The sequence below is a fragment of the Belonocnema kinseyi genome, chromosome 6 (genome assembly GCF_010883055.1).
Source record: "Belonocnema kinseyi isolate 2016_QV_RU_SX_M_011 chromosome 6, B_treatae_v1, whole genome shotgun sequence".
NCBI classification, from domain to species: domain Eukaryota; kingdom Metazoa; phylum Arthropoda; class Insecta; order Hymenoptera; family Cynipidae; genus Belonocnema; species Belonocnema kinseyi.
In genome coordinates, this window is record NC_046662.1 from 131,510,280 (window position 1) to 131,523,422 (window position 13,143).

At 36.8% G+C, this 13,143-nt stretch overlaps 1 protein-coding gene across 3 annotated transcripts in view; it reads left to right on the forward strand.

Moving 5' to 3' along the window:
• LOC117175050 (transcription initiation protein SPT3 homolog) overlaps positions 1–13,143 on the forward strand; it is a 138,117-nt gene that overhangs the window by 25,569 nt on the left and 99,405 nt on the right. For all 3 annotated transcript variants that reach the window (XR_004467421.1, XM_033364578.1, XM_033364579.1), the window contains one exon: positions 10,125–10,343. Coding sequence is in view for 2 of the 3 variants with exons in the window: in XM_033364578.1 (XP_033220469.1) it covers positions 10,125–10,343 (219 nt within the window). In the remaining variant the exon portion in view is untranslated. The remainder of the gene's footprint in view (positions 1–10,124; positions 10,344–13,143) is intronic.

Sequence of the window (13,143 nt, forward strand, 5' to 3'; positions counted from 1 at the left end):
ACTTTTAAGGTCGCATTATTTCTCTAGACATACGTCGTTCCCATGTTAGTGGTACACCTGGATAGCATGTGCGCTGGAGACTCGCTGGGAACATCTTGACGTAAAATAGTGGCACGGTATACGTTTAAGACACCATTCTGGCATGCGAAAATAAAACCCCATGTAGGGAGCGGCGGATAATGTGGTGCAAATGTTATAAAAATCACCGTTAAAAGTTAAATATGCTGAACACTGTAGTAAAATAATATAGAGCACGTAACTCAATATCTTATCTACCCTATGCGAATGATTATTATTGAATTGGCGCCTATTAAAGTAGTTAATTCTCATGTTTCACAAAAAGTGAGCCTGTGCCAAGTTATCCTTCCTGATTGGATAATATAGCGCACTCTTAGTGTAATTTCGGAAAGGGAAGTAAAGTTGTTTACTGAGTTCAATGAAATTAATTTTGGGTAAATGATGGGCTTAAATAATTACATATAAATTGAGTGCAACTTGGACGTTATATATCATGTTTTTTTAGACAGGAAAAATTCTACTTGACGGAGCTTGACACAAGTCAGGCCATAAAACTTATCGCTTCATTTGATGGCATATTCCGCAAGAGTTTTTTTTTTTGTTCTGGAGTAAAGCAACTTTTCCTTCCAGCTCGAGGTGGATCCATTTTCTTATTTTTCATTCTCCTTCAGAGAGTGTTTCCAGGGATCTTCTAGCGTTTGGCAGTAGAACTAATTGAACGCTCCATTTTAATATCGTTGATGGCAAAGGGCAGAATTCAACGAAACTCGCGGTGCGTCAAGTTAACAGACGGTTTCAATATCGGATTCGCCAAATAAGACACACGTGCATCGTGTATGAAAAAATGTGTTTACGCAAGAATCAATTACCTTTACTTTTAATTGAAACACTACAACGATTAGAACATTCTAAAGAACAGATTCTACAAACAGTTACAGAAGTTAAGTCAAATACTGTAATTTTTCACTGCTTTTTGGAGGAACTTGAGGAAAGCAAAAGTTTTCTTCTTCGACAAGGACTGATCCTCTGCATTTCTGTGAAAGTTTCCGTTCATTTTTATGTCGAATAGCAATTGGGAGAATTTTTTAACCTCTGACTTCTTTACTTCCGTTCTTAGAAGTGAGTCATTTAGATGGAGTAATGTACTTTCCCCGCTTCTGATGTTCAAATTCTGGCCAAGAGTCTCGGTCGCTGGTAACGCGGCTTTGTAAAGGAACGCTCCTTTGCCAATCATCTCTTGTTTGATGAACATTTTTAGCAGAGGAGCTCTGCTATTTGCAATGATGTAAGCAATACTCAGAACAATTCGGTTATGTTGTGCCTTGCAGGCCTGAGATGTATAATCGCTGAAGAGATGAATCGCTATGCAAGCTTTCATGCATATGCATGATCTTACTCTTGGTGATATCAAGGGCCGTAAGCTCCTATTCGTCACTTTTTGAGTTGGAAATTAGTCCCTTTTAGTCACATTTTGTTTAAATATGTCACTTTTTGCCTTTTTAATGTAAATTCGGCTGCGAAAGTCTAGAAATTAAAAACATGAATGGTGTAGCCGGATAAGCATGTCAGATCGGCCCACGCTGTCTTATTAGTTAGGAAAAATGCGCTATAGTAAAAAAAAATATAATTGTAGTTATGGAAAATAGAAGCTTAACATTTCAAATGCATTACGATATGCTGTAATAGATAGTAAAAGAAAAAAAGAAGTGGATTCATGTATTTACATAAAGACAGTTTACCTGTTTAGGCAATTGGTGTAATTGTTGCCGAGAGTCGGATTGAAAATGTACGTGCACTGGTTTTCAAACTACCAGAGAGATGCAGTACGTGGCGCCTTTTTGTAGTGGTTTCTCCAGGAGTCCTAATCCACTTCTATCCGATAATTTTAGTCTGTAATTATTTAGTCGGGAAACAAATCGTTCATTATAGATGTTAGGAAAAACTGGGCATCCTTATAAAATTGATAATACCAGTAAAGCCTAAAGTTTTTCAGCAAGATTCATCATAATCCGTCGCTGGATATAGACATAACCGTGGTTGATGATCTTGGCCAGAAATTATAAAAATATGTACAGAAATGTAAAAAATCATCGACCTCAGCTACTTGCAAACACTTTGCATCCCCATTAGAGTAAAAGCGTATAATTTTTCAACAAATATAATTAGGATCCATAGTATTATACAGAAATACTGAAAATTGACCAACACGATTAATTAGAATACGAAGAAGTATACAGATATATAAAAATTTATCCTGGTTCGGCCTCAAATTAAAAAAATATTTGAAAAAATGTGAAAAGAAGTTGATTTTTTACTTAAAGAAAAAGTTCGCTCACCTATAACATATAGAATTTCAGTAAAAACGTCAAGGTGAAAGGTGTGAGTGGAGTGTGAGGGTGGAAGCCTAGGAGGTGAGTAGGGTTGTAAGGGGTGAATTGGAGATTAAAAAATTAATTTTCATTGCAATTGTAGGGTTGGTTTTAGCAAATAGGAACAGTGAGGTTAGGTTGGCAAGGAAGCGAGGTAGTTTTTTTGTAAGGAGTTTGGGCCTTTATGGTGGACAAGTGTGGTTCTTGTTGTGATGGAGGATGTTAAGGCAGAGAATAGGATATGTGCGGGGGCTGTGAGGGGTGGAATAGTGCAAAGAAAGGGAAAGTGTAGGGCGGTACGCGACAGCGGTCTCGAGAGACATCTGTTGGTTGCAGTTGGTACTTTTTGCATAGATACGTCACACTTACCGACGGAAGAGCGGGAGATGGTGAGCGAGAGTACTGGCCGTGCTGGCAGTGAATTCGACGGGAAAAAAATTTCAAACAGACCACGACGGCATCTGTTCGTGGCCCGGTTTCGATTGGCGCGTTAGAAAGATGGAAAAAGCAGGACGAAGGAAGCGACAAGGCGAGGGAGAGAGCGTCTAGCGCAAGTGAGGGCGAGGTTCTCTTGAACAGAAAAAGAGACAGCAAAGAGAGTCTGGAGATAAGCGCGCTAGAGTCAGTTTACAAAAAGCGTACGGACACGTAGGTACCCCCCCCCCCCCCCCCGTGGATGGGCAGACGGGGAAGGAGGCTCTCGGGGTGCTGATAAGCGAGGTTGGAAGATTGTGTGAAGACGTAAGGGGGGCTATGGAGCAGATGGGAAACATGAGGGAGGACCGGAAGGTACGAGATGAAAAATGGGATAAGGAGGTAAAAGAGCCGAGGGAGAATATGACAGAAGAGAAAGTGGGAGAGCGTAGGAATGAAGAGGAGAGAGCGGATATGGAAAGGATAAGGGGCCATGGAGTTGAGAATGGAGAGAAGAGAGAAGGCAGACAGGAGAAACAATATTGTAATAAAAGGTTTGAAATTAAAGAGCAGATAGAAAGGGGGAGGTACAAGTTCTGCTACAGAGCATAAGGTGGGTTAAAGGCAAGGCAGGGAAAGTTAGGCTGAAGGGGAGGAAGGAAAATGAAGTGGCGGTTGTGGAATTTGAGAGCTAGGAAGAACATTCGGGGGTAATGCGAAACAAAACTAGGATAAAGTTTAAGGTTTTTATAGATCAAAATTTGACGAGGAAGAAAAGGGGCGTGCAGAGAATGCTAAAAGACAGGGCTAGGAGGGAGAGGTGAGGATTTCTGGAGGTATATTCAGAAATTTGATGTGGTCGGACTGGTTGAGACGCTGGTAGAGAGAAGGGAATGGGATAGGGATGGATTAGAGGAAGTTCATTGAGAGGATGGGGGCGAGGGTGGCTGTATCGGAAAGGGGAAAGCTTGGAAAGGAAATCGAAGGATAAGATAATAAATAAACAGTGGGAGATTCTAAGAGACTGGATGGAGGTGATAAATTATGTGATCATGAATATGCAAGGGTGGGAGGAGATAGGGAAATTCGCAGTAGAAGGGAGGGTGGAATTAGACTATCAGTCATTAAGTTTGTGGATATCACGAGCAGTTGCGGAAGGTAAGCTTTGAGGGGGAGTCGGTGAAAGAAATATGGGAGGATTTGAAAGAAAGCAAAAAAGTGTGTGCAAAAGGCGGTATTTAAAAAGAAGAATACATGAATGGTGAAGCCGTGGTGGGATAGGGAATGTCAAATGATGAAGAGAAGGGTGAAAAGGAAGTACAGGAAGTGGAAGGAAGGAGCTACGAGAAGGGAGGCGTACGTAAAAATGAGGAAGGCGTTTAGGGTGATGTTTAAGAACAAAGAGCAGAAGAAGGAAAAAGTTCTGCAAGAGTTGAGAAGTATTAAGACAGAAAGGGAACGTGTGGAAAATAATTAATAGGTTTAGGAAACGTAGGGTGGGGTTAAGCGAGAAGATAGGGATTGAGAAATGAATGGAATTTTTTAAAGATTCATTTTAAGGATCAGATATACGGAAGAGAGATGATGGGATTAGAAGAACGAGGGAGGTGGATAGAATGGAGCTAAATGACTAGGAGATAGAGAAGCATATAAGGAAGTTGAACAGGTCTAAGGCACCAGGGCTAGATGGGACAGAGAACGAAACGTGGTTGTTTGGCACACAAAATGCAAGGGAGAGGCTCCAGGGGGTAGTGTAAAAAGTACGGAGGGGGGAGGGATTTCCAAGAGGGCGGAGGGAGGGTTTGTTCGTACCACTGTATAAAAAAAGAGATAGGGAGAGGCAGGAAAACTATAGAGGAATTGCGATAATGAGTACGGCGTACAAAATATACGAGATGGTGTTGGCATGTAGGCTGCAGATGGATGTTGATGGGAAAGGTATACTGCCGGAGACGCAGGCGGGCTTTAGGGAGGGAAGAAGTACTATCGACAATATTTACGTCTTGCAGCACTCGGTGGACAGAGACTTAGCTAAAAAGGGTGAGAAATTGAATGCGTTTTTCTAAGTCTATGAGGCGTGCTCCCTTTGGTGGATAGAGGGTGGTTGTGGGAGGCGATGGAAGAGGGGAGTGGAGGAAGGCCTGATCGAGAGGGTAAGGGAGGTATATAAGGAGGCGAAAGATAAGGTGAGAGGGGAGGGTCTCGAAGGGTTTTGGATGGATAGGGGGTTGAGACAAGGGTGTCCGCTTAGCCCAACGCCTTTTGCATTTTTAATTGTGGATATGGAAAGAAAGCTAGCGGCCGGAGTGGTAGGAGGAGTTAGGGTAGTAGGAGTCAGGATATGGTCACTCGCATATGCAGATGACATATAATACATGATAAGCGGATGCTCATATAAAAGATCGAGTGAAAGGGCAAATGTGCTGATAAGGCAGGTGTGGGGACTACGCAAGAATTTGTTTGCAGATTTTGTAAGGGTAATAATATTGTTCGATTCGCTAGTGATGAGTGTCTTATTATATAGAGTGGAGGTGTCGGGGTTGAAGGTAAGTGAGGAGGTAAATAGGATATATGAGAGGTACGTAAGTGGACACTGGGGTTGGCAAGGAATATGTCGAACTATATTGTCAGGATGGGACAGGAGGAAAGAGTCTAGGGAGTATAACGAGGAGTCGAGCGTGTAAATATGAGGAGAAATTATTGGAAGAGGGGGAAGTAAGCTGGTTATGGAGTGTTTTTGGGAGAAGGAGAACATCCGTAGGGGTGGGAAGATGGAAGTGGGAAGATGGTTCTGTCTTTCTAGAGAGAAGAGGATGTGTGAATTGTGCGAGAAGGGGGATGCAAAAGGGGAGGTATTGTTGCGTGAAAGGGGTTGGGGCAAAAGGACAGTAGAATGGGCTAAGGGGGTGTTGGGTAAGATGGGGAAGATGTTGAAGAAGAGAAGGAAGGAGGAAGAGGAATTCAGAAGGAGAGATTGTAAATAGGAGAGGAAGTAAATGTAAGAAAATGGTTAATATTGTAAATAGTAGATAAGTATTAGGTGTTAGCCGTGGAGACAGAGGCTGACAATGTGAGGCAAAGCGAGAAAGTAGCGACATGCGTGCGTGGCGAGGCGAAGCGAGGAAGGCCAGGCTATAAAAGCGAGCGGCTTAGAGATAAGGTGTGAATTTATGTCATTTTTTAAGAGGTCGTTGTAAGAAAATTCGGTAAAAATTAGAAGTGTAAGCAAGTTAATTTCTTAAGGCCAGCAGGCCGAAAAATGAACGTTTATCTATCAGGTCATATTACTCATTTTGCTAAAAATATGTAAGCAATATTGACGAAATAGTCCGTGTTATTGGAGCAGCCAGAGAAGTGGATTGGACCTCCTGAGAATACCATTAAAAAAACGCGCCACGTATTATAATCCTCGGTTGGTGTAGCAACTAGTACAGGCGTACATTTTTAATCCAAATCTCGGCAACAATTAGATAAATTGCCTAAATAGGTAAGTTGCCATTTTGTAAATATATTCACTAATTTTTTCTGTTGCTTTCTGATTTTTTATCCTCTATTACTGCATATTGTAATGCATTTATTAGGTAATTTTTTTATTTGGCAATAAGAAAATCAGCGTTCACTTTTTTTTATATGGCGCACCATTCTAATCAGTTTAGGGCAAAAATATGTTAATTAAGGATGTTGGAGCGCGATGCACAAAAATGGTGGAATCTATAAAATACTTCAAACTTAACAACCGATCATTCGGTTTTGAGGTTTTAAAAATGCACTTTAAAAGTATTATAGAGTAGTATCTGGTTTTTTGAAGAAAAAAAAACCGATAACTGCTCAAAAATAAGATTGAAGTGGTGTAGCAACAACATGCATTGAGCGGAAAGCCGAATAACAGGTATTGGTGCTGATAGCTCAATCGCACTTTTTCTTACTACCAAAAATGCACTGTCGGTAAAAGTCACATCTATCTCATCTTTGTATGCAATAACTATGAATGCGGCTACTGTTCTTTAAACAACCACATATTATTGTTATTTTAAACCTATAACGTGTAATAATCCTCTCTATAGATCATAAGTTTGCGTGATGAGGAGAGCGGTCCACTATCAAAACGTTGGAAATAATATTTTTGACAATAAAGTATGGATGATTTGAAAATAAATTGAAAAAAGATTTTATTTTTTCGTTTATGAAAAATATTTGTTATTTACTTTCCGGTCGTAAAAAAAAACTTAGACTAATATTTTTCCATTATTTTTATTCTTAAATTTGGCTATTTCTGTAAATCAAAAGTCAAGTTTTCTGTTCTAAATATTCCAAATTTCTGAAATTTTTTAAAATTGTAAAAGTTGTAACTTGCAAAATTTAAATGGTGACAATCAACATTTATTTAATTTTAACGATTTAAAATTCAAAGCCCTATAATTTTAAATAATTTAAATTGTCAACTATTGAATATTATTGATGTAAAAAAATTTATTAATCTCTGATGTTTTTTAAAATCAACATTCAAGTTTGGAATTCTAAATGTTTTAAATCCAAGAAATTTGGATTATAAAGCATACAAATTACAGAATTTTTCATTGTCAATTTAAAAGAATCGAAGTGTCGAAAGAAAAATAGAATCGAAGGCTTTCGGGTAGCCAATACCTGCCTTCGGTAGGGAGCGTTGGTGGAGTGTTGCGGTTTTGCTGACGTACCTGTCAATTAGCCTGTAGTTCTCTAAGTTGACCAAATCGCCTTCTTCGGTAGCAGTATAGTGCTTCCTGACACCAGTTACTGCTGAATGGGCGTCCTCGACTTTAAATATTAGGTGGATATATGCGCCAGATGTTGCTCAGGTGTAATTAGGGCACTACATAACTCCTTGAAGCTATTTATGTTTACTGTTTCTTCATTCAGTGGGTCTTGGATTTCGTAGACCAAAACAAATAGAAACACAGAACGATTTATGGTCTAGAAGTTCAAATCTTCTGAAAAATGTTCACGAAGCGTGCCAGATTTCACTTGAGCGAAATCTGGACGTTGATTTTTCTCCTTGTCATAAAGCATATTTCTTCCTCTCTTGGATGCCTTCTCACCAACTATGTTTGATGTTGTTATTGTTGTTCCCATGAGCAGCCAGTGCAAGTTTCCGTCCGCCCTCACCTATATTGCTGTATGAAAATAAAAACAATAAATCGAAAATTACTTTTCCAAAAATCAGTTGAAGTTTTAGTTTTTTAATTATAAAATATTTAAGTTTTACCAATTAGGTGCGTGGTGTAAACAGTCATCTGTGCTTAAGCAGGAGTCAAACGCAGTGTTAGTGACCGCGTTCTCTTGTCGGTATCCCCACCTCGGCTCTCGCTTCAAGGTAAGACACGTCGTGCTTTGGAATATTTGGACTAACGTCATATTGGACGGATACTAATTAGGCACTGTTACTGGTGCACTCAAAAATATTTTAAAAAGAAAAAATAAAGATAGACCAAAATGAAATTACTCTGAAACAATTGTTAGAGATCATAGTTTTAATTTCAACTGCCGTAATTATGGAAATAAAATTGTTTTTGAGAATAATAAGAGCATATTAATTTCTTTAGTGAAATAATCATTCAATAGGTGTGGTTTAGATTAAGATCCAAAAACTAACCTCTCAAGGTTATTTATTTAAATTGTCTTTGAGGGGTATAACACATTTTTTGCATCACTTACCTAAGTTGATCGAAGATTATTGGCAATGATCAAGTTTCTAGGACCCCAATGATTTTTTCATTCACTTTTACCTATGGATGATTTTCTGACACTCTTTAGAAACAACGCTGCCAGTGATATTGATCGGAATTAATTAGGCGATGTTAGGAATATTGGTTTATCCTCTACAATGAAAGAACGAAAAATTTCAGATGTGATACCAGTTTTTAACCCCACTGATTTTTTTACCATCTAAATGACCCTGGGGATTATATCCTAACATCCTCAACAAACTTCGTTTACATGTAAGAGCGATACAAATTCAATTTAAGGTTTGTTACAAAAATTTGTGCATCTTCTACAAAGAATGAAAGATAAATTTCCGAAGTGATTAAAGTATTTTTCCCCAAGGATTTTTTCATAAACTCCCTGACTCAAGAGATGATTGCTAACACCCTTAAGAAAATACCCTCGCAGTTATATCGATTAAAATGTACTTAAAGTCGTGTTATGAATATTTCTTCACCCTTTACTAGAAATAATGTTAAATTTTCGATGTGATAAAAGTTTTTGGTCCCAATCATTTTTTCATTGACTTAATCACCCTGAGGATGATATATTAAAATCCTCCAGAATTCCACCATTTAATAAATTGGATCAAAAGATAATTTAGGAAGGTTAAAATGTATTTGCTTTTTCCTTACTGAGGCCCCTACTAAGAATGAACGAAAAATTTCCGAAGTGATAAAAGTTTTATTCCCACTGATTTTTTCATTAACTCAATGACCCGGGAGGTGAAGTTCTAAAACGTCGAGGGAACCATCCTCGCAGTAACATTGTTTCTAACTTGCTAGGTCAATGTGTACACGAAAAAAACAGTTGGGGCAAAAACTTTTACCACTTCGGAGATTTTTCGTTTCTTCATAGTAGGGGTTAAACAAATATTTATAACACATCTTAAATTGAATTTCGATCGATATTACTGCAAGGGTGGTAACTTAAGGATGTGAGAACATCATCCGTGGGTCATTGAGCGAAATTTGTCGATTTTTCATAGTAGGGCATGAACAAATATTGATATCAACCCTTAAATTTCATTTTAAAAGATATTACTGCGAGGATGGTTACAAGTCAATACATTTCTCTCGTTTTCAACCGTCATATTGATTTATCGATTTTGGCTTTTGTAATTTTGACTTCCATTTCATAAACATAAATCCTGAAAACCCCTCAAGACAAAGTTTCGTTCAATTTGAACAAAGTTTTTTTTAATTTTTAGTTATATTAAATCCGCCATAATGTAATTTGAAATTTCGAAATCATATTGATAATCAGAAACTATGAAAACAATAAAGTACAAATTTTCATGACGTTTCCAAAGTTTTTTCCTCCTACATTGGCAATTGGCCCCACTGTGCTTACACAGTAAGACTTGAGGTGTTTTCATGTCAAATGAAAGTAAATGGGACTTAAAACTTGGCGCAAATTTGACAATTAACCAAATGCGATTTAAGAGAATATTTATAGGAATTTTTAAGAATTTGTTTGAAAATATATTTTTCGACTATTTTGAACTTCTAAAACAACCTTATAGGCTTTGTTTTGGTCACACGAAATCGAAATTTGTTCTAACAAGCAAAACAAATATTTTAGAAATTCAGCAGATGATGCATGGCTTTGGTGATTGTTCTGAGCCGTTGGTGGAATCTGCAAGAATAATAGAAGATATGGTCTTGCGTCAAATGAGGTCCATTGTCCAAGAAGCATGCAAGATTGCAGATAGAAGAGGGAGTTCCATGGTTGACATCGAAGATTTCATATTTCTTCTACGTAGAGATAAAGTTAAAATGCATCGCCTTTTAAAATACCTTGGTAAGGATCCCTTTCTCTCATACACTATATGGAGTATTGTTATGTTATAATTAACACCCCGAAGAATTCAATCAGCCACAGGAAAATCTATACTTATTTATAGTAGCCATCGGAACATTTTCGAAAAAAGATTTTGTACGTTGAACATAGATCTAGCGGAAGCATTGGTTTCTTATAGATATACATTGGTATATAGATATAGATATAGATATAGATATAGATATAGATATAGATATAGACTATATATAGATATACATGTATTTTATCCAGCCGTGTGTCTTTATATACTCGGTAAGTCTTTTAGTAAATTTCGCTAATACATATTCCTATAAATAGAAGGCGACTAAAAATCCCACCCAAACAGCAAAATTTTCTTGCACAATCAGAGTAATAACTTGAAGACGTTAAATTTTTCTATGGAATACGTGCTTAAGATAAGAGCTGTTGTAATTTAAACGAGACAGTGAGAAACACCTATTCAGTTTAGAAACAGGGACCTTAGGGTTCAAAAATCGATTTTCATGTTTTTGACACTATCGGTAGTTTTTGAATCACTCTTTCATATTAAAAAAGAATAAAATGTTTATCTGCGAAATTCGAATTGTTACTCAGCTGCACAATGCAGGAGATAGTCCCCCATTCCATGTGTATCTGACTTCAAGCGTCTAGTCAATCGTTTCTACTAAAAAATTCGCCTGCTGACCCAAAGATCCATTTTCTCACGGCAGGTCAATACTTATTAACGCCTTTCTTTTTTTTGAAATTTGGAAGTTATATTTTGTGTACAATTAGTATCCAAAAATTATGAAGTAAAAATTTTAAGCATTTAACAATGTTGGCATTCTGAACGTCTGATCGGTCAGAATGAGCCTAACTTACAAACAATGAAAAGAATTTATAACTGCGATTATCATCATAGAAAAACTTTATTATGCTAAAAAGTTATTCTAATGAGTTTTTTTTCTATACAATTACTAGTAAAAAAAATATATCATTGGAATACTGATTCCAGTGTCGAGTGCGCAACATTAGTTAAATATAAATAGATAGAATGGCAACAAAAACTAACTTTTCGTCAGAAAATTAACTCTATTGTCTCAATGTTTTTATTATTCAATATCTAAAACATAAATACAGTTGAATTTCAGTTAAAGCACGGTTTGATCCTGATATTCGACTTAAATTAAGCATATCTGAACGTGAACAGTCAGTGCCGTCTTACAATGTTATGCAACGTGTCACGGTTATCCTGTTATGCCATTGCGGTATTACGCTTTTTGGCTATGCGACTGTTTTGTCATGCATAAGTAACAACGGCACATTCACCCTGAGGTTCCTTTTGTTCGAAACCGTGACGCGGCGTAATTCTTGGAACATCTAAATCGAAATAACTAAAATTGAAATTCGAATGTAAATATTTTGAGACTAACCTGGACGATAAGGAGTTGCTGTACGATACCGTGGAGGGATTGGCTGATCTTGTGGTGATGGTAAAGTTAAATGACCCAAAACAGGTGCAAAGCAGAATAGCAAAAGAGACCAGCCTACTATCCGTTCACGATGGGAAGGTTTTCCAAAATAGCTGCATATTTTTGTAATTTACTCGGAAGAAAAAAATCGGATAAAAACACAGCTTATACCATAATAAAGCTTACTTTATTGCGCTTCATACGAGTCCCCATTTGTTTATGTACAAAAATTGGTTCGGAAAATATCCTTCGCGAAAGGATGAAAATCGTGGTTTTTTCGCGTCACTCTCTCCTTGCTTAACTTTCGATGCTGATATCTTTGGAACGAACGATTAAAAAAATTTGAAAAAAATCATGCAGATGCTTTCATTTTTTGACTATACATAAGTGAAAAGAAAATTACAATACATTAATAACAATTAACGTAAAATTCATTTAAACATAACTAGGCTATCTCTTGTAATATACGTAGTAGAGCGCTATATTTTGGCTTAAATTGCTTGGAAAATTTCAAAAAATACAATCGCATAACAATTAGGAATAACAATCTTGACACCTATTAATTATTAACAATTAATTCTCGAAGACTTACGTATGGTAGTGTGGGTGTGAGGGCACTGTGGACTATGCCGAGTATTAAATACCATAGCTAAAGGTCACGTCGGGTGGTTCGCTCATTCATCAACTTCTGAAAAGAGGAAAAGAATACTTTTATTTCAAACGACGTAAGCAAGTGGTCGACGCAAGTCGTAAGAAAATAACCAATGAACGTGACATTATTCAGCTTGAAGTATACAAAGTTCTATACTTATTACTTTCTACATTTGAATCAATGATGAGGTGTAACTTTATTATATTGAAAATGGTACTTGTAATAAATCTTGGAATTAATGAATGAAATATTTTTAACTTTCAAGACTAAACTTCTTTAATATTATTTTTTACATTCAATTTAACGTTTTACTAGAGGGAAAAAATTGCTTATCATTTCTGCGTTTGCAAAACTTTTTCACGGTCAATGAAATTAAACAATAATTTTCACTTACACAATGTAAACAATATTCTTTTAGAATTGATCTACTTCAATCAAAAATTAATCTATTTGTTTGGAATATTATCTTTTCGGTTAAATATGTTATTATATGTCTTTGAAGCTTCAAAATTACACTACAGTGATCAAAATTTATGCAATTTGCTTACAATTCGTCATTTTTATTGGAAAGGTATGTAATTTTTAACATTTTGCATAGTTCAATTTTGAAGGTTTACAATTGCAAATTCTTTATTTTTAACGATTTGCAATTTAAAGTTCTTCAATATTTAAGATTTCC